Genomic DNA, 22,127 nt, shown 5'->3' with positions numbered 1-22,127 from the left:
TGGGCCATACATTCCACAATTTTTTTTTTTTTTTTTTTTTTTTTTTACTTTTTGTAAGTTATAAATTGGTCAACTCCAATAATAACTCTTAAAAATGCACTTTATATTTCTTACATTTTTCTAAAAGATAATCCTGTTCTATAAATGATTTATATATATATATATATATATATATATATATATATATATATATATATATATATATTAATATAAATAAAAAATTTAACTGATGCTATATATAAGATTTTTTTGGAAGTGGGATTCATGCAAAAAAAAAAAAAAAAAAAAACCCTGTTTCTGATTAAAATGATTTAACTGGAGCATGGAGCCAGAGAACTCCCATGTTATGTAAAATCTGTAATTTTTTGTACTGTGTGTATTTGATCCATGTTATTTACTCCTTGGACATTTTTCTTTTTTTTTTTTTTTTTTTTTGTCAATAGTACCTGGTATTCATTGTTGAGTGTATTAATATGTTTAAAACCCCGAGGTATCATAAAGCATAAATCATTGTAACGAGAGAGAAAGACGTACATGATATACATAACTGGGTAAACTTTGTGATGTCAGTGGAAAAAAAAATACATTATCATACATGATTTTTTTTTGGACAATAAATGATAAAAAATAATAATAATGATAATTAAAAAAAAAAAATCTGGATCGTGTTTTCAAATAAATGCAACTGTGAAAAGCTGTGTGTGCTCGATGCTGCCTTTTAGAAATGGTTTCAATCGTAAGTAATAATTCAAATCTATTCTAAGGTAAAATCAAATTTTAATTAATTAATTATTTTAATACTAGTCATCAATTATCGTCAATTAACTCGGGTGTTACTATATAGACAAAAGGTGTTCAATAGAGTATGAGCTTCAACTTCCACCCAAGGAAAGCAGATCTTCATGGACCTGGTGTCTTATACAATTGTGTGCCTTCAGGTTTGGGGAAGAACCTCATATGGCTAAAAAACTCCATAGAGTCTATTTTATATGGAAAAAATTACTTTGATGAAGTGATGTGCTGGGATTTGTAGTCATCTCCCATGTTTGTGGGCCTTGTTGTATTCTGGAAGTTGGATTTTGAGAAAGCTTATTGTGGACCAAGGTCATGGTGCAAGGTCGTTTATTTGTCATAAATGTATATATTACAAATATGTGATGAAATGCATTGAAAGGCTTGCTCCAGTCCGATTGGCCTTTCAATCAAATACTTGCTGCAATCTGATTGGTTCGCTGATTTTGAAGTTTTTGATCAACCCAAAAAAACAAACCCTCTTCACAGATTTGCATGTAGATAAGTTTTGCACCATTAGAACTCATTAGTAATGGGCAGCCATGTTCTTAATAAACCTTCCTTCTGCTCAAAAGAGGACACAATTCCTGCAATGGCATCTTTTGCAAATGAACTTGAAAAACACATACCGTCCTGGGCTACAGCGCCACCATCAGGCCATCCCTAATTTCAACAGCCGCCATAAACATGTTTGTGCTGCTATCTTGTGGTGAGATGGGATATTGCATATTGTAGGTTTTTATTTATAAGCTTATGTTTTAACATGTTAATTATTATTATTATTATAATTAATATTAGTGTTTCTCGAGATGGCAATTAATAGCTAATTGCTTTAAATGAGAGGTGTCTGAACATCAGATACTGCCATCTTGTGGCACAATATATAATTGCCCAACATTAGAGGTGATATTCAGAACTATTAATTAATTTAATTAATCAACCTGGTTACAAGTATCACGTGATCCAATATTTCTCATCACTGGAAAAAAAACGGATGATGTCCTGTTTGGAGTTGTTCTTTTCTATTTTATTTTTAAATTGTACCGATCTTTATAGCGTCGAAACCTTGTAATGATCTGCTTGCTGTTCCAATACTTTTGGAGAAGCATGTATTTGGTCATCTTTTGTACATAAATTACGTTTTTTCTTATTGATGATTGGATTCAAATCAATTATCTAATTTATACATTTTATAAAAAAACTAAAGTATTTATTATTTATTACAGCTGTGTCGATGAAGAGGCGGATGATTGGCCTCCAGAAAGGTGTGTGTGTGTGTGTGTGTGTCCATGGCAATAAAATACAACACAAGTGACTCACACTTTTATATATATTTTTTGTCATTAATGTTGTTGGAAAAAAAATATTAAAAACAGATCGCTTTGAAAGTTTTTGGCTTCGCACCAAAATCATTTTCATCAAATAATCATCTAAAAAAAATCGCATCACTTTTTATCCTTTAATAAGTTCATCAGCCTTGTGGATTCATATGTTGGTAAAATGTGTACAAAAAATATATATATATATTTATGATTTACATTCAAATACTGGCCAAATCTTCACGCGCGAAAGACGTCGTAGCGTCCGGGATCGTTGATGGTTATAAGTAGTGCATAGTTTTCTCTAAAACCGTAGCCTGGTTCTGGCTTCATCTTTCTACAACAATATATGGACAAAACTATCGAGACTTTTTTCAGCCATATGCGTCCCCGAACAGGCATTGAATTCGATCTTCACTTGGACTGGGAGACCAGAAAACACGTTCTCTGTAGGTAAAGCCATCTCGATGAAGATATGCTTTGAGAGTGGAAGATCAAAACTTCTAATACTCTATTAAACACAGAATGAAAGATCTCACTAATGCCCCCTTGTGGTTAAACAAAACGTCATAAATCTCTACAAAATCTAGTGGTTTTCCAAGAAGAGTGGAGCTCATTATAAGGTTAAGAAGGCACTAAATGTGGAAAAAAAAAAAGCACATAGGAATCTTATGGTCGGCCATATAGTAATATCGCTCTTAGTTACACACCTCTGCAACGTCCACCTGAATGACTATGTGGGGCAAAGGGGACGTGATCATGGTCATGGATAACGCCACACTTCCTAAAACAGCAGATAGCTAGATAGACAGACAGACAGACAGACAGACTGACAGGCAGGCAGGCAGGCAGACAGACAGACAGACAGACAGACAGACGCGAATCTGTAAGCCTCATGCCTCCCTGATCATCCACACGAGGTTACTCTGCATGGATGGTCGCTTTCTTGCGCTTGCTCCAGTAGTCGCTGTAAGCCTTCTGGAATATGTCTTTGCAGCTCAGCTTGGCGTTTAGACGCGAGCAGATAAGGAAAGAGCCTCCCATTTTCCGGTGCAGCGAGTAGGTCTCCTCGGGTGGAGGCGTCAGCCGCTGCCTCAGCATGACCGGGATCAGGCTGTGGATGCGCTCCGTGGTGCTTTGAGCCCCAAAATCGAACAGCTCGTCCGAGGCGAACGCTTCGCCCAGGATCATGACCGCGTCCACGTGGGCTTTCTTCATAGCCTATAGAAAGTGAGGACAAAATGAACGTTTTATCTCCGCACGGCCCTCCTCCAAAAGTATTGGAACGCCCCAAAGTATCGCTTTACTTCACAACACTCAAGACATTCGGATTGAAATGTGAAACGAGTGATACGACGGCTCGCTATTTCAAAATGACAAAAAGCCACCGTTTGTTCGAACCCACCGATGTTCAGAAATATTGGAACGTGCGATCGACAGGCAATTTTCTGATTTCAACAGCTAAACCAATATCAATATCACAATATTCAATATCGCAGTACAGAGATGAGCTGCGAAAGTTCTGGAAACAGGATTAAACTCTCGGAAAAGATCAAAGTGTAAAGAAAAACAAATTCAGTTCATGGGATCTAATTAGTGAAGTATGAGGGTGGTAGTGCGTAGCTGCTCTTGGAACAGACTCTCTACACTTTATTGATGGTGGAGCTCATTATTGTAGTGAAATTAATCCCAATTGGAAAACAATTTAGACAGTTGCCAATCTTTACCAGGATTGGATGCCCCAGGAAATTCACCCCCAAGGTGGACTCTGGAGTTCGATCGCAGACTCGACAGGACTCAGTTAGCATCGGCACAAAAGTACTTGGACAATAACAAAAAGACTAAAACAATTTATGGTTTGTTTGGAAGGCTTTTCTCCCTGAATAGAACATTGCAGCATGGCTTTGGTTTTGGAAAGCTACATCTGAACCAACCATAAGACTCCAAAAACAATGCCCTTGGACATATGAGACCAAATTGGAGATGTTTGTGCTGATATACTGTGTTTTGGTTTTAACCAAACACCTCATACCAGGGTGGAGGTGATGATTTGGGCATGACTTACCAACCACAGGAACTTCAAAAGTCCAACAAGCTTAACCAGAGTTATTCTACTACACATGATGTTGTACCTTTGACTCAAATCCGGTGAGAAACTTCATGTCTATTGAGTGTCTGAGGACTCCTTCTCTGTCCCCTTCAGCAGCTGCTTTAATGATCTGTTACAACAAATGGATAAAAAAACCCACAATGACTGTCAAACAATGTGTGTGTGTATGTAACATTATAATTTCTCATCAAGGATTCTTTACCTCACTATAAATGTCTGTGAAACTTTCATCAAAGCCTCGAGTTGCACCGAAGTCCAACAATGCAACCTGTATACGAAAAAAGTTGATTTGTATGCGTATACTATGCATTTCCTGCATCATATAAGCAAAAAAAAAGCATGCTGAGAGAACGTCCGTTTCAATACCTTGTGGGTTTGTGGGTCATACAGGAAGTTGGACCAGTTGGGGTCGGTTTGCATGTACTGAAATTCAAACAGCTCTCTCAAGCACAGAATCAGAATGTTCATACAAATCTGCAACGAGGAGGAAGAAAAGGTCATCATGTACCACCTTATCTGTGTAAAGCTGCTTTGAGACAATATCCATTGTTAAAAATGGTATACAAATCAAACATTATCCAGTTCAACTGTCATAAATACACTCATCCTGGTTTATTAGTTCAAAGAATATAAATAGCATCCGTCCGAAACTCTATTGAGACTCTGAGAAGTTCGTTCCACCACCTTGGTGCCACACCAGAGAAGTGTCTCCTAACATGTTTCCCTTGTACCCTGAGGGATGGTGGGATCAAGCAGAGGTTCAGGATGCGGAAATAGGATTAAAGCTGTGAGGTTGAAGGATGGTCTGTCTTTGGCCTTGTAAGCAAGCTTCAATGTTTTTCAGATGTGAGCACCTACAGGAAGCCAGAGGAAGGAGAGGAGGTGGTGTGGGAGAACCTAGGAAGTTGTACGGCCGCGTTCCCGATCAGTTCCAGAGGTCGAATGTCTTTTAGTCTTTTTATAAATATTCTTGGGGTGCCAATTATTTTGTTCGGCAACAATCCAAAGTTTGTTAGAGAATTTTTCATTTCCGTTAATTATTTTAATAATTTCTTGAAGGGTGCCAATAATTCTGGAGGTTCTGTAATTTTGGAGAGACTGTAGACATCACTAAAACAAATGACTGTTCCATGCCATTCATATGGAAAGTGTACATGGAAATGAAGCTCACCTCATTTTTGAGCTCCTGTGAGAGTCCCTCAGCCTGATCCAGTGGGAAACCTTGGACCATCTCGGTGGTGAGAACGTGCCGGCTGCACAGTTCGTCAATCACGGCAGGAACGTAGAAGAAGGGATGGTCTTTCAAGAGCTCTCTGTAAAAAAAACAAACAAAAAAAAACAGCTGAGAATTATGTAGCAGAAATAGGGCCTCTAGTTGGGCTGTCTAAGCGACTAGACGATGTCTAGATCTCTGAAACAGCTGGTGTTTCTTATATGTATGGAGTTAGGACCCAACAAAAATGGCGCATGAATGGACAACCAGTGAACCGAAACCAGGGTCATGGATCGGGACAGGGTCACTTTTGGCTCACTGATGCATGATTGTATCTTACATAAGATTTAGCCTAGCACAAATGGCTGATAAAGTTTGCGCTGGCTCTGATAGGGATCACATGCTGATCATGTCCTCCAATGAAGATGTGAGCATGAGAACTGGACCATGAAGCAATAGACGACGGATGGAGGCTTGGGGAACAAATAGCACCAGACGGCAAAGGCATTGTGATTCCCTGGTGCAATGTTCTTCTTGAAAACCCTGAGTTCTAGCATGTTACTCTAAACCATTCCGAAAGAGTTTATGGTGTTGACTCTGACTCTTAATTCCCCAGAGCTCAATCTAAGATATTTTGTTTGTGGGGTTTGTTTGTGTTGGTGGCACAAAAAAAGACCTACACAATATTCAGCAGGTGGTTTCAATGTTATGTCTGGAACAGTGGAATGACCCATGTGCCCTTGTTGTCGACAGGTTTGATTTCGAAATTCAGCTATATTTACCACCTTGCTGCAGTTGCTTGGCATTGAGTCATCAAAACTTGACACTTGACCAAAAAAAATACAAAACCCTTCTGAGTAATGGTTATTTATAGCAGGTGATCACATGAGTCTATCTATAATACCCTATTTTGTATTTGGTAATGGATATCAAAGTCGAAAATCTACTCTGGCTTCTTTCCATCTCAACTCCGAAACTTCTCGGTTAAACATGTATGCGGCAACAGTTTGTTACACCGAGTGTGTCTTGTGGCTCTGGAGATTTACAGGCTGGATTGGAAATTGCAAAAGTAAAGAAATAAGCCACAGAGGTTCTGGAATCAATATTTACCTCCAGCTCTACCACAAATAATGAAAAATAAGTATAAAGAAAACATATCCAAAACATACAAGCCCACTGGTGAAGCATGGTGGTGGAGGTTTTATGGCTTGTGTTTACATCAGTGTTCCTCACTAATACATTAAATCTTTCGCTGTGTCTGTAAGCCAACATCATATGCTTTAAGAGGACCTTTAGCATGTCCCAAGACGCTACTGTACGTGTGCATGTTAGGAAAAACCTTCATTCCTCTTGGAAGATGTTCCAGACGCTCCAGGTTTTGGAGCGTGATTGAGTTGTGTGCGAATTTATTTGGCCTTTCAGTAAAGTCAGGGCCATTCAAGATCTTCCACACAACCGATGGAATGCCCATTGTGTGCCTTTAACTTTGTGGTAAAACCCTATGCTGTACTCAGTTTGGAGTTCGAATTGATTAGGAAGAGGAATGTGTGATTCCTGAACCAAAAATAGATCTGCTTTTGACTATTTCTGATGTCTCCCACCAGGTAACTCACTTGAATTTGCGAGCACACTCAGCCTCCCGGATATAATCACACTCCAGGGCCAGCTCTCGCCGCATCACATCTATCAAGTGCTCTGGAAACAGACCTACTCAGGTAAAAGCACATAAAAGGAAAAGAGCAAATCGTTAAAGGGATAAATAAAATTCAATTGGATTAAATATTTTCCAAAAGAAATCACAGATACAGTACACTATATAGCCAAAAGTCTATATTTTGATATTATGTACATCCCATTCCACAATTAGTCCCAATTTGCTCTTATAATAAGCTTTATTCTTCTAAGAAGATGTTTCACCAGATGTTTTGGATTTGGGAGATTGAAGATTATTGCGCTACAAGTGCATTAGTAAAGTCAAATACTGATGAGGAGGTCACCTAAGTTGGTGCACCACCCAAGAGCACTTGGAGATTACAGAAGAAGATGTGGACAGGGCCAACAAGAACAACAACCCAGCAGCAGGACCAGTATTTGGTTTCCAGCGCCCCAGAAAATGAATTCCAGCAGGTCCACTGTCTATTGGGTTGAGGTCAGAGCGCTATAGCAGGCCACTCGTAAAATCATGGACGTTCATGTTTGTGGTAACAGCTTGGAAAAAACCCAGATCCAGTATCCAAATACCTTTGACTATATAGTGTACTGTATAAATGTACATAATGATCCATCAAGGTGATGCTGATGACCTTATGTAGATTAATCAGTAAGAATCACCTTCAGGAAGGGCGTTGCTCATGCTCAGGACCGTCATCAGGTTGTTCACGTCACTGTTGATGCTCTGCGCGACGCCGGGGTACTGCAAACACATACACACACCATTTTTGAATGAAATTACAACAGAATATCAACGGAGAATCCCTGCCCCTAAGGCGCTTACGGATCACGGAAAGTGAAATGTCACAGGGGTGCTCGGATTTATTTCACGCACGTTCAAGATATGTATTAAAAAGCTTCTTTCTTTTTACGTGTGTATTTACAGCATTAACTTATAAATTAACTTGTTAGGGAAACGTAAAATCTATGTGAAATCAGACATTGAGCACCCCCATAGAAATGAAAATGGTACAATCCTGGTTTTATGACGCCTCTGAGAGATCGGGTAGACGTATCAGGCTCCTCGTATCGAATCTTTGACTATTCGGGTTCACCTCTAAATGTTAGTTTGCATTTTGAAGTCAGACCTCACCTGGATCTTCATAGCTACCTCTCGACCATCCTTCATCCTGGCCAGGTGCACTTGGCCGATGGAGGCAGCGGCAAACGGTCTCTCCTCGAACATCTCCAGTTTGTCCCTCCAGTTTGGGCCCAGGTCATTATTTAGAGCTTTCTGTACACAGATGATTGGATACACAGTCATACTTTGATAAAATCCTAATGAAACTATATGACACCAGTGCTTCCTCCATAGGGCCCCTGAGTAAGGCCCTTAACCCCATAGCTGCTCAGTTGATTTAACGATATTAAAGTAAGACCTCGCGCCAATGCCGGTCGGGATTTCTTTCCTATTATGACTATGATGACTTGCAAAAAAGTCAATTAACTGTGCTGCATTAATAGCAAGGTTCAGGTGCAGAGACAGTCAATCAGAGGTCATTTCATTTCCACATATTTGTAGGAAACACTGATCTAAAAAAAAGATCTAAAATCAAGGTCAAATTTCCATTGGCCTTGAATTCATTATTTCGAACCCGAATTCATACAAACAAACCAGTTTATAAGTTAGTACACCTGCTCCATTCATCATAATTTAATTTCGAATTTTGCTCTTATAATAAGCTCAAATCTTCTAAGAAGATGTTCGAATAGATTTTTTGGAGGGTGTGAGATTTTAATGAGCCACAAGGGTGCAAGTAATGGTGTAGGTGAGGTGGTGAGGATGTCTAGGATGGTTTGAAATTTACAGCAGGCCACTCAAGATCATCCACCATATTCCATCCATGGAAAGCAGATCTTCATGGAGCTGTTCAAGTGCTGAACCACATATTTTTTGAAGAAGGTAGGTGTCTCAATACTTTTATCCATACAGTGTATATACTGTGTGTGTGTGTGTGTGTGTGTGTGTGTGTATATATAATAATAATATACAATATAATTTCAACAAATTTATAATATCTATGAATCAATTATCGTTGATTTTGTCCAACCTCAACTACATATTTTTATACATACGAATCAACCGTATGTGTGTACCGTCATCTGCTTGATGGGCATGAAGTCTGCGCTCTGCCGGACTCGCTCGAAGATCTTCGCCAGGTGAGGATTGATGAACGCGTCGTCTGGAAGGGGGGGTAGGGGACGAAGGAGATATAAATGCCTAGAACCTCAAAGAACACCTGTTTATACTGTACACGTTTTATAGTGTGTAAATACGCATACGGAAATATGTGCATTTTAAAAATAAAGATAGTAAAAATGCTGATAAAGGACCTCTGTCCCACTTATTACTTGTCAAAAGTGTGGAAACATCTAATCTTTTATGGATTTTTGAGACACACGTTCCTTTTGTTTCTTTGCAACAAACTGGGCCATGTGATGTATATTGAATTCAATTGGTCAAAGGAAATACCTTCATTTATATTTATAGAGCACTTATTATCTCAGACCAGCTTTACAGAGATCCCTGGGATGGCATGAGGAAGAAACCTTGAGAGGAACCAGACTTTCTCATTTGGGTCGCACCGAATATCCATGATTTGCTCAGTAACTTCATGGATGAGGTGAAACCATCCTCCCCCACAGTGTCTCTAATCGACCAAATAAATATATATTTGTACAGACTTTATTTTTTATAAAGGGGGTCATTCCTGATTTGTGACTCTTGGCATTCGGACAGCTGAAAAACGTTACCACGCCTCTGGTAAAACTTCCCAAAGATGTTTTTCATTAGTTGAGTTTTCTTTCAGGACCTTCGATACAATTGTATACTTGTTTAGAGCAAAACTGACATATAGGTGTTATGGCAAGGTGTCTACAAACATTTGATCCTACAAAGTAGTTCTTTTTATAAACTATAAATTTCATCAGAAGTACCAAATGTACCACTAGTGGACAGGAAGGAAGTAAATGTAATTGGTTACTGTACTTAAGTAGCTTTTTCACATACTTTTTTTGTTTTTTGTTTTTTTAAGTTCATAAGTTTTTTTCCATTTAGGGAAACTGTAACATCACTACATTTCAAAGTCGACTCAACTCAAGTTTTATTCAACTCAGTTTTTAAAAAATCGGTCGTTTCTGCACGCTCTTGTTTTGATTGGTTGATCCACTGATTACCAACATACAGTTCAGCGTCAGTTCAACAAGCAAGCGGGACATTTCATAAGGAATAAATGATTAAAACTCCAAACTCGAACTCGCCACGACACACTTCACCACATTTACATAATTAAAGTTGTTAAAAAGTTGTAGTAAATTGTAATAGAAATCGATTAGTGATCGACTCATTAATATTCTATTAATAGATTGTTGTGCTGAGAGTAACAGAGTCTTTTCACATAAACTTTAAGACTTGTGACAAAAACGTGGATAATAGAAACGTTATAGCGATAATAAATCAGTAATTTGGACACTTAAGTACATTTGAAGGCAAATACTGTTGTAGTTTTACTCAAGTGAGAGTTTAAAGAGACACTTTTACTGAAGTCACATTTCACACGGTTCGCTTGAATCATCCAAGCAGGCTTTTAGAAGAGAGAGGTGCCAAAACAGTCGATGTGAACATCTCTCAGCTATTTGTTTATTACAAGCCATCTGTGCTTATTGTGAGCGACTGACAATCCTCTCAGCTCTCCAGAGGGAAAGGTCAAGTTTCTCGGCATGGCTGCTGGTTTATTTAAAGCTCAGACCATGACATGGCTCGTTCTAGGAGTTCTAACTGTTCGAGGCTACAAATGCAATGATGGCCATGCGCTGTTTAAATTGGGACACCTCGGTTCTTTCCAGACGTATTCGCTTTCTCCTGGAACGGTTACCAAAAAATCTGGAGGCACCCAGTTGTATAGACTGCTCAAACTATACATTGTTTCTTCAAGTAGGAAACCGGAATCCTTTCCCAGCACGACAATGTGTCTGTGCACAAAGCTAGCGTGATGAAGATATGCTTTACATGGGTTGGATGTGCGTGGAAGGTCTGGAGTGATCTGCTGTAGAGAGCGAACAAGCTTTGGGATGAATTGGAACTCCAACACCAGGCCTTTTCACTTATACTACAATATACTATCATCTCAATACTTCTCCACAAGCACACTCCAAAGTCTAGTGGAACATCTTCCCAGAAGAGTGGAGGGTATTGTAACAGCAAATGGGGACCCAATGTAAAATTGTCCATATACTGTGTTTTAATCCATAATGTAACCAAGAGCAATCATTTCCCAGCATAATTCTCTTTCTCGCCAACCATGAGGTAATGTAAGCAGAGTTTTAGTGTGTCACCTTACTGGTAAAGATGAGCATGACCCATGACTGCCAAGACCGTAAAAACGAGCAGGGGTCATTTAGAGTAACATCCAGTTGACATCATCATGTTGTCAATGTGGACTATGATATAATGAGGTCCTTCAAGCATGCAAACACATTTCTTCACTTACCCTGAATGCTGAGCATCTGCCCCAGCTTGAGGGCCGCTCCACGCACTTTACACAGCGTCCTGACGATGCGCTCGGCGTTTGCCTCGGACAGGAACGGGCTGGAGTCTAAAACAGCCTTTTTGTCTCCTGAGAGGAGAAATAATGCAAATGAAGATATGGAACAGTATATGATTCAGGGACGTATAAGGATTTTTTAAGGTGGATTTTATATATATATATATATATATATATATATATATATATATATATATATATATATATATATATATATATAATTTTTGTTTTTTTCTTTTTTAAATCATTCGGGACAAACAGATTTAATTTTATTTTTGTAGACACTTTAAAAAATGAAGGAAAAACAAAGAAAGGAAGAAAGAAAAACAGACAGCAGTAATATACTTAAATATAGTGTTGCAATAGAGTGGAAAAAGATTTTTAAAAATTTAATAACAAATAATTAATTTGTTGAAAATGTATTGAACAATTATTATTATAATATAATAAAATAAATAAATGAATGGATCGAGACAATTGTTACAAACTTAATTAATATTAAATATTAAAATAACAATGTACCATAGCAGTAGGCTGCTTTTTAGTGTAATATATACTGTACATATATATGCAATATATGGCCAAACATATTAGGACACCATACCGTATGTTTCTCTTTCCAGAACTGTTACCACAAAGTTGGAGGCAATTGTATCAGATGTAATTGGGAGCAGAAGCATGAAAATGTCCCCATTCACTGCAACAAGGAGACACAAACCTGTTCCAGCTCCATGAAGATATGTTTTTTATAGGTTGGATGTGTGTGGAAAATCTTAAGTGGACTGCTATGGAGCTTAAATCCTATTAAGCACATACACCCTGGGCCTCCTCACCTCAAATAAATCAGTACCTGATTTTACTAACACCCTTGTTGCTGAATGAAATCTAACAAATGTCCACAAGCACACTCTAAAATTGAGTGGAACATTTTCCCAGAAAAGACAAATAGGAACTAAATGTGAAAGTTCTTATGGTCAGGTGTCCACAAATCTTTGCACATATATTTTCTGTATATACAATATATTACATTTTCTGTATTGGAGGTACAATAAATCAATCGCTTTATTTATGAACTAGTAAAACGTTTATTTTTTTAAAGGTTTTTTTTTTTTTTTTTTAGATCTGTCTTTTTGTCTCAGACTTAAATTTTTCCACTCCGCTGTACTACTTCATTACCGTTCTTTTCTTCTGTGCGCAGACTTTTCTTGGCCACCTCAGCCAAAGCTCCTATGCCAAGTCCCACTGCGAGGCCTGTTTTACACACACACACACACACACACACACACACACACACACACACACACCTTGAGAAGACATCAAGCTTAACAAGCAAGAGAAGTCCTGCATACATTAAACAGGACAATAATGAAATGTCAAATCTGTACTTGAATCCAATTATAAAATAATGTGCACAGAAACCAGGTCCCACATCAGATTCTATTCATATTTCACTTGTGAATGTGAGTCACCATTAAACTCAGACACTTCTGTTGTTGTCTAAAGTTTCCCCACATTCATTCATAGTCTGTAAGACCTTTATTCTGGATCCTGGGGAACACTGACCGCAAGGCAGAAGAATTCGCTCCCAGTGGAAAGTGGGGTTATTGCCTTCTACTCCTTCTGAATTCTGGGACAAAGAGCATGACTAGATCTCTACATGTGCCCTAGCCAATGACTTCTATGATTTGAGTAACCAATAACTTTACCCCAGAAATATTCCTGTTCCTGGTGATCCAAATAACTGCTGTTTTGCACCACAAAGGAAATGCTTCCATCTTTTTCACTCTTCATCAAGGCCAGATTGGTAAAGTTGACCTTTTTTCCATCTACACACATTATTTCTGGAGCTCAACCAGCTTAACCATCAGGTTCTTTGTCACCTATTTTCTCACCAAGACCACGTTTAACCATAAAGAGAAATGGATCCTTCAAAACGTGTTCCATTTAAAAATAACGGAGGTCAATGTGCTCCTTCCTTCAGTGCTTTAAAATGTTTTCTGTAGCCTTCGCCAGATCTGTGCCTCAATAAAATCCAGTCTCTGAGCTCTGGACTTAGTTCCTTGGACGCTCTCCTCATGTTTTATTTGTTTTGTTTTGATCTGATCTGCACTTTCTAAATTATGTCCAATGAATTTGCCATAAAAGGAGTCTGATCAATGCCTCAAAAACTCTCAAGGTGCTCCAGAAAAAGGTTTTGCCATTATGGGGTATAAACTTTCGAAATTAAATAGTTAAAATATTTCAACTGTTGGGTTGTGAATACTTTCTGGATGTAGAAATATTCTTAGACTTGTAAGTCCTTGAAAAATAATACAAGGATAAACACAGTACACAAGTCCTATAAACTGTGGCATGCATTGACGTTCAAAGGCTTTGGATCACACAGGGTTTGAGAAGTTCTAGAGACCCTGAAGGTGAGTTGAGGACGGAGTACTGAACTTAACCCTAATGTAATTGAGGTTAAGCAGCTGAAAGTAAACAAAGACTCCTTTCTAGCATGTTAGCAGGATTCTAGGTCAGCGCCAGTGAATAATTAAACAAGCTGCTGTTTGTGCAGATTAGTCTGTTGTTGTCCTGAAGAAAAACAAGTGCTTGGGGAAGCAGATTACACACTGCTGCAACAACACTTTACACCTCCTGATAATTTATACCTCACATTTCAATTCAAAATAGCTAATAAAATAGCTAACTTTATACCTCATTTACCTCAAATTATACTTTATATCACTAACATTATACCTCAATATACTGCACATTATTCTTCATACATCTTGTATTGTACCTCATTATCTCACATTGTCCCTCAATATACCTCTTATTATACCTAATATACCTCATTATACATATATACATTATATCTTATACCTCACATTTTACCTTATATACCTCAAATTATACCTCATATACCTCAAATTATACCTCAAATCACTTGTATTATACCTCAAGATACCACACGTTATACTTCATATATCCTGAAGATATCATGATGTGATAGATCACATATCACTGTACCTCATTATATCTTGATATACCTTACATTAGAGGCTCAAAGGTTTTTACCTCAAGTCATATACTTTTGCATTATACCTTATTTTATAATTATACATTATACCTCCTATACTTTAAATTATACTTCATGTACTCACATTATTTCTCATATTCTTACATTAAACCTCATATTGTACCTCGATATACCATACAGTATACCTCGTATACTTCACATGGCTCAAATTATAACTCGTTATATCTCACATCAATTGTTATACCTCAATAAATCTTATATACCACACATACCTGAGACTATACCTCATATTATACATCAAAAAATACCTGTATCCGAACGAATACCTTATACCTTATTTTATAGCTCATAAACAGTCCCTCACATTATACCATTCATCGCATTACTCTTTATATATACTCCATACGTTGGGCCTCACGTCTTAGCTGATGCTCAACCGCTCGAAAAATAAAATAGGATTAAAAACAAATGACAATTACACACTAAATGAACCTGAACAGTCTTGAACCTCTTCTCATAACACCTCCATGGATCTGGCTTGACATACTGTATACAGCTACTGCGTTGTGTAAATATTGACCCAGGCCTTCTGTGAAATACAGGCTATGCAGGTTAATAGCAGCAGACTTGCGAGTAGACGTAAAGGGCTTGAGTCGTTAAAAATCTAATCAAAAGCTCATAGGTCACACACAGGTCCGATTACCTCCGAAATTTGCCAGTCTTCCCAGCCGTGTCACAGGAACCTTTTGCTCTCTTGCTCTTTCGCTCAGCTGAAAACAGAACAGAGCATTTATTTATGTCTATCGATGGAAAGAGTAACGTTTGTATGAAGAACAAATGTAAAATACAACAAAACCTTCATTAAAACTCAAATTTCGTTAAGCTTTAAAGTTATTACCTCATTAAAACGCATATTATGCATCATATCATTTGCATTAAACCTCATTGTATCTAACAATAGACTTCATATTTACATCAATATACCTCATATTATACCTTATATACTTTGAATGATACTTCATGTACCTTACACTACACCTTATATACCTTACATTATACCTCATATACCTTACATTATGCCTCATGTACCCCATAATACACCTCACTTTATGCCTCATATTCTATACACGAAACCTTATATACTTTAAATTATACCTCATTGGTTGATGGTTTGAGAAAAATCAGTTAATCTGCTTAATAACCTTTCCACGTTGTTTCACCAGGAAAAACTCAACCTTCTCGCAGGACCTCATTACATTATAAACAGCCACTGACAAGCTCCATAAATGACCTTGTCTGTGCATACCATTTGTTTGTGGGGTTTGCTGATGCTCCGTTTGGCCTCCCTGGCTTTGTTGATGTCTTCAGCCGTGAGTCCACCTACAGACGAGTGATCTTGGTGATACAAGCGAGTCCCTGTGAACTGCTTTGTGGGATCCTTATAGCCACTAAAGATGTTTGATTTGACTCCCGAGTGGTACGACTTCCCGGTCCCTTCTGTGGATGCGTTATCAGATCGCTCTGTCTGCATCACACCATCAACCTTGAAATCTTCCTCACTGGGGAAAGTAGACTCATCATCCATTCCTGTGCTGAAGTCGGTCACGCTATGCTGCTGGCCTGTGAATTCCTGCAACCATCACAGATCAGAAGCTGGCTTTAAAAAGAACACCTCAGTTTCGATACTTCAAGCACAAACGCAAGAACTGCAAGAATCTGCTACATCTCAGCATTTATAGCTACACTATATAGTACTGTGTTGTCAAATGTTTTGGAACACACGACTTTTCCATGCATACATGCTCATTTCCAAAACTGTTAGCATAAAGTTATAGGCACAAAATTGTACAGGATGTCTTTAGATGTTGTAGCATGAAATCTTTCCACTTTCACTTGAACTAGGAGACCCAAACCCGTTCCAGCATGACAATGCCCCTATGCACAAATCCAGCTCCATGAAGATATGCTTTACATGGGTTGGATGTGTGTGGAAGATCTTGAGTGACTGTGCTGATATAAAACCGATTTATAAAGATGGATGTTGAGGAGCAGAACTCACCTGTATTTTCTGCATGGCCACACCCATGGCCTGCTCTGCTGTCATCTGCATGCTCTGAACCACCCCTCCTCCAGTACCCACGACGCTCTTCTGCGTCTCGAGCACCGCTTGGCTTAACTTGGCCAGACCCTTCAATAGCAACACGATGTCGCTCGCCATAGCTTTGCCTCGCTCCTGTAATAATGATGACAAAAATAATGTACTGACACATGTATCAGAAATATACCTCACATTAGACCTAAAATACCTCACATTATACTTCATGTACCTCTTATTGTAACTTATTTACCTCACATTATACCTCAGATACCTCACATTATACTTCATATACCTCTTATTATACCTCATACCACATAAAACCCAGAATACCACACATAATAGCTAAAATAACTCACATTATACTTCATGTACCTCTCATTATACCTTATTTACCTTACATTATACCTCAAATACCTCACATTATACTTCATAAACCTTTCATTATACCTCATACCACTTAAGACCCAAAATACCTCACATTATACCTAAAATGCCTCACATTATACTTCATAATCCTCTCATTCTATCTTATATACCTTACATTATACCCTGAATACCTCACATTATACCTCATACCACATAATACCTTAAATACCTCACATTATACCTCACATTATACTTTATATACCTTTCATTATACCTCATACCAAATAAGACCCAAAATACCTCAAATTATACATAAAATACCTCAGGTTATACATCATATACCTCTCATTATACCTTATTTACCTTACATTATACCTAAAATACCTAACATTATACCTAAAATACGTCACATTATACTTCATCTATCTATCATTATACCTTATTTACCTTACATTATACCTTAAATACCTCACAATATACCTAAAATACCTCACATTATGCTTCACCTACCTCTCATTATACCTTGCATTATACCTTGAATACCTTACAACATACCTCAGACCACATATCTAAAATACCTCACATTATACCATGAATTCCCTGCATTATACATTATATACCTCACCCTATACCTCGTACTTTACATTATGCCTCAGATACATTGCAGTATACATCATATGTCTTAATATATCTAAAAAACTCATATACCTCATATGGCTCGGATTATACCTCATTATATCCCACATAATTTAATATACCTCACATTAGACCCCACATTATACCTCGTATACCTTACACTACACTTTATATACTTTAGCAGAAATAAAAAAGCAAGTTAACACCAAAAGCTTTGTTATTAGTAGAGACGCACAGCGCAGACATACATTCTTTCTAATAAAACTTGTGGAAATAAATGTAATCTGGCACTATTTTATCTCTGGGTGTGTTTGGGAGCAGTAGAATTCTTGCTGTAATAAGCCGTGTATAAAGGAAGTAAAGAAAACAAAGGTTGGGTTTTTTTTTTGTATGTTTAGTGACTTTGCAAACATCAACAACAGTTCGAACTCGTCAATGCTGGGAAATGTGACCATGATAAAAGTGGATAATCCATGATTAGGAGTGAGGCTGACTAATTTTATTGAGAAATATCTGTCTTTTACACTTCACTTTTTTCTTCTTTAAACATTTTATTAACTAACTCATTAAAAAGTGGCTGGAGGTTGGGTATGAACTCACATTCTGTAGTCATACTGATCATTTCCTCAGCCATGAGACATGACTGAACATGTACCTTACATACATTCTTATGAGACAGGGCTGTCATGGTGGTTTATTTAAGACAGAGAACTGCAAAAATAATAGCAGCCAATCAAAAAGCCAGAAGAGGAACACGCCTCTCTTCCTCCTATCCTCAGAGCGCAGGGTTGTTTTTATCAAATCGCTATCAGTAATGATATGATGAAAGAGATTCTTAACAGTTCCTTGTTGACTTTAGAAAAAAAAATTGGATTTTTCAAAGTAATGAAGTTACAGTCACATTGAAACATCAAGGAACCAAATAAGCAAGGAACCAAAAAACCAAGCAAGCAAAGATCTGAGGAACAAATGAGCCGGGGAACCCAGGAACCAATTAACCATGGAATCAAGGACTCAAGAAACTGAAGAACCAAGGAAGCAAGTAACTTGGTAACCAAGAAAGCAAGAAACTGAAGAACCAAGTAAGCATGGAACAGAGAAATTAATGAACTAAGAAACAGAGAAACCATAATAACAAGGAATTGTGGAACTGGGAAAACATAGAATCAAGGAAATGAGGAACCAACAAAGTAAGCAATCACGGAACCCCAAAATAAAAACTCACAGGAATCAAGGAACCAATCAAAACTTTATCACCTAAATAAACATTAATTCGTCCTGATCATCATTTACCAACAAAACATCAACAAAAACAGTTTAAAACACCTGATCTTTAGATTAGACCTAGATATGTGTGTATATATACAACACAGCTATGAAGGTGAAGACATCAAGTGCTAATTACTGCTCATATACTGTATATCTACATAGGGTTTAAATATTAGGGGTGAATGCTCAAGGTTTTAAAACTCAAAACACAAAAATCACTGGTAACCACTGACTCCATCGCAAATCCCGTGAAGTTCTGCTTCGGCGGCCATTTTAATGCCGACGACGCACAGTTTAATCTCTCTAGCTAATCATTTCTGGCCGTGACCTGAGGCTGTTTTTACACCAAATCATTTGTGACGCCTGTTTCTGTTGTAGGTATGGTTTATGATGAGTACTGGCCAAAACGTAAAAAAATGAAAATGGCTAGACGTCCAGTCAGTGTCTATAACCTGACCATAAGAACATCCCGTTTCACATTTAGTCCTGTATTATGACCTTCAGCCTACTTCCAAGTTGTTCCACCAGATGTTATGAAAATTTGTGAGATTTCATTTCACAAAAGTGTTGTACTGATGTATAGTAGGTGAGAAGTGAGGATTCCTGTGGTGGCATTTCAATTCATCCTCAAGGTGTTCGATACGGTTTGCTCTCTATATACAAGGTCACTCAAGATCTTCCAACGTAACCCATGAAAAGCGTAAGTTAATGGAGCTGGAACAGGTTTGAACAGACGTCCTGGGTCATTTGAAGGGAAACAGACTGAAGCTGTTATTTAAATGTACAATAAGATACTAAAAATGCACCGAAAAGAAATGAAACTATGGAAAGTAACACTGGTACAGAGCTGACCTCAGACATTAGCCCGAGATATCAATCGGGACATTTGTTTAAACAAGACACGGTCGCTACTATTTTTAACTCCGCTTCACTATTTCGCAGCTCTGTTTTCATGGAACCCCGGGCAAGGACCCAAATTCATTACCAAGGTACAGTCAGGCTTGTTTGGTGCTGAGAACATCAACAATGTGAAGGATCTTCAACAACAAATTTATATAATATATGGGCTTTATGGACAATATACGATGGAGATTTGTGAGATTTTATTCAGCCACAAAAGGCGTTTTCAATTCAGACCACTCAACTTAATCTTCCACATACATCCAACACATGGAAAGCATATCTTCATGGAGCTGGCTTTGTGAACAAGAACATTGTCAGGCTGGAACGTTTTTTGGTATCCAACTGTAAGCCTCATACGGCTGGAAATCCAGGCGTCCCAATACTTCTGAAAATATAATTTTGTCCATATTGTGTGTGTGTGTGTGTGTGTGTGTGTGTGTGTGTGTGTGTGTGTGTGTGTGTGTGATTTATAATGTGTTCAAAACTAAAAATGATAAAAATCAGGACTATTTCCATTACAACCATTAAACCCATTATTAAAGTAAAATTTTCCCATATATAATTTATATATTTTTATATATATAAAATATTTTATATATATAAAATATAATAATAAATATAATAATAAATATAATAATTTTTATAGCTTCTAAAATGACTGATCCTTAATCAAAGCATAAAAACTGCTTCTCATAAACTTTTTGTGATGTTTTAAACCACCAGGGAGCTCGGGATCTGCACGTGGCCCATAATCACTGGACTAGAGGTCGGTTCTTAGCGGCCTGAGCTCTGAAGTATCTGACATTGTCTGAGAAAAAGGTCTTCAGAAATCATCAGGAATTCTGTCTATTCCTGCATGGTCACTTTCTCCTAGATAACTGCACAGCTCTCCATCATACTTCTACGGAACAGAGATAACGATAAAAACAGCGTGCCAACACGGAGCTTGTTAGCATCAGACAACCTCGAACAAGGTCCGGTGACTTTGCAAGGAGATGTGTTTCTAGAAGAAAACATCTAAATCGAATCAATAATAGGAAGAATTGAAACACCAATACCATAAGCCGCCACCACCACCACCATATGACCACCACCTCCATGTTTCACCTTGAACTGAAAAGCAACCTGCATGAGGTTCTCCTTTCCTGGATGAGGTTTTCACTCTTTCTAGACCTGATCGTCTACTGTGCAGTGGAAAGACGAGAAACCTGATCTGGGGAGGGGCTGGGAACCGTGTTGTTTTAGTTTTCTATAAAGTCCAGATAATTTGGGGTTTCAGTTTTCAAATCAAGATCTTAACATAAAGAGAGAATCCCATACACTTACTTATGAACCTTACTAATTCATCAAAACAGCACAGGAACAATCAGAGAACATCAAGAAGAACTGACGAGAAGTAAATGGAGAAGTCAACCATGAGTACACTTCTACAAGAGAAGGAGGAAGAGGATCTGCACAATGCACCAGCAACAGTGTTTCCTGCATTAGTGTGCAATCTCTCCCACACACACACACACACACACACACGTGTTTGCTTCATGCACAGCACTGACCTGGACACTAAACTCCACGAGATGTCCACACGCACTTGTCCACACTGATCACACTGCCTTTCTGCGCCTCTGTCTGCTGCAACCATTAGGTTATGGAGATGTTTGTGATTGTGCACACGTTACAGATCCGCCCACACACACACACACATGGCTGACAGTGGGTGTGTCCAGAGACTTCAGGAGCTCAGTATAGAGTGTTTACTCAGCCATGTTTCTCTACATGAGGATCTCCAGCACCAATGACAGGAGTGCAGTGAAAGAGGAGGAGCGACAACGTCACTGATACACACAAACATGCTGAAGGGAGGAGAGGAGAGGTGAAAGTAAAAGAGGAGTGGAGAAGAGTGGCCAGGGGAGGAGTAAAGACTCGAGAGGAGAGGAGATAAAAGGAGAGAAGAAAACAGGAGAGGAAAAGAGAAAAGAGAAGAGAACCTCTCCTTTCTCCTCTCCTTGTCTCTTTTCTCCTCTTCTCCTCTCCTGTTTTCTTTTCTCCTTTCCTCTTTTTAACTTTCTTCTCTAGAGGAGAAAATTGAAGAGGAGATGAAAGGAAAACAAAAAAAGAGAAGAGAGGATAGAAGAAAGCTGCTTTAAT

General features: G+C 38.1%; 1 protein-coding gene across 1 annotated transcript; it reads right to left on the bottom strand.

Moving 5' to 3' along the window:
* Nucleotides 1-408: 408 nt before the first annotated feature.
* coq8aa (coenzyme Q8A, genome duplicate a) lies at nucleotides 409-21,686 on the bottom strand. Its single transcript, XM_046874434.1, has 15 exons — nucleotides 21,536-21,686; nucleotides 16,770-16,943; nucleotides 16,017-16,340; nucleotides 15,414-15,480; nucleotides 12,865-12,939; nucleotides 11,635-11,760; nucleotides 9,242-9,327; nucleotides 8,238-8,378; nucleotides 7,766-7,847; nucleotides 7,048-7,141; nucleotides 5,393-5,534; nucleotides 4,588-4,695; nucleotides 4,424-4,489; nucleotides 4,244-4,330; nucleotides 409-3,332 (listed from the first exon to the last, which is right to left on the bottom strand). The coding sequence occupies exons 2-15, from the start codon at nucleotides 16,926-16,928 to the stop codon at nucleotides 3,033-3,035; spliced, it is 1,857 nt and encodes a 618-aa protein (XP_046730390.1). The 5' UTR covers nucleotides 16,929-16,943; nucleotides 21,536-21,686; the 3' UTR covers nucleotides 409-3,032.
* Between the last annotated feature and the right edge of the window lie 441 nt (nucleotides 21,687-22,127).

Source organism: Silurus meridionalis, chromosome 18 (genome assembly GCF_014805685.1).
Source record: "Silurus meridionalis isolate SWU-2019-XX chromosome 18, ASM1480568v1, whole genome shotgun sequence".
In the NCBI taxonomy this organism is placed as follows: Eukaryota; Metazoa; Chordata; class Actinopteri; order Siluriformes; family Siluridae; genus Silurus; species Silurus meridionalis.
This window is presented reverse-complemented; position numbering and strand designations above follow the sequence as displayed.

Bases quoted from the DNA above. Each gene is read 5' to 3' on its own strand.
- coq8aa (XM_046874434.1), bottom strand. From the start codon at position 16,928: ATGGCGAGCGACATCGTGTTGCTATTGAAGGGTCTGGCCAAGTTAAGC. The intron at 8,379-9,241 runs GTACACACATAC...ATCTGTGTACAG, and splicing joins TGCCCATCAAGCAGATGACG to AAAGCTCTAAATAATGACCT. The intron at 7,848-8,237 runs GTGAGGTCTGAC...ATGTGTTTGCAG, and splicing joins AGGTAGCTATGAAGATCCAG to TACCCCGGCGTCGCGCAGAG.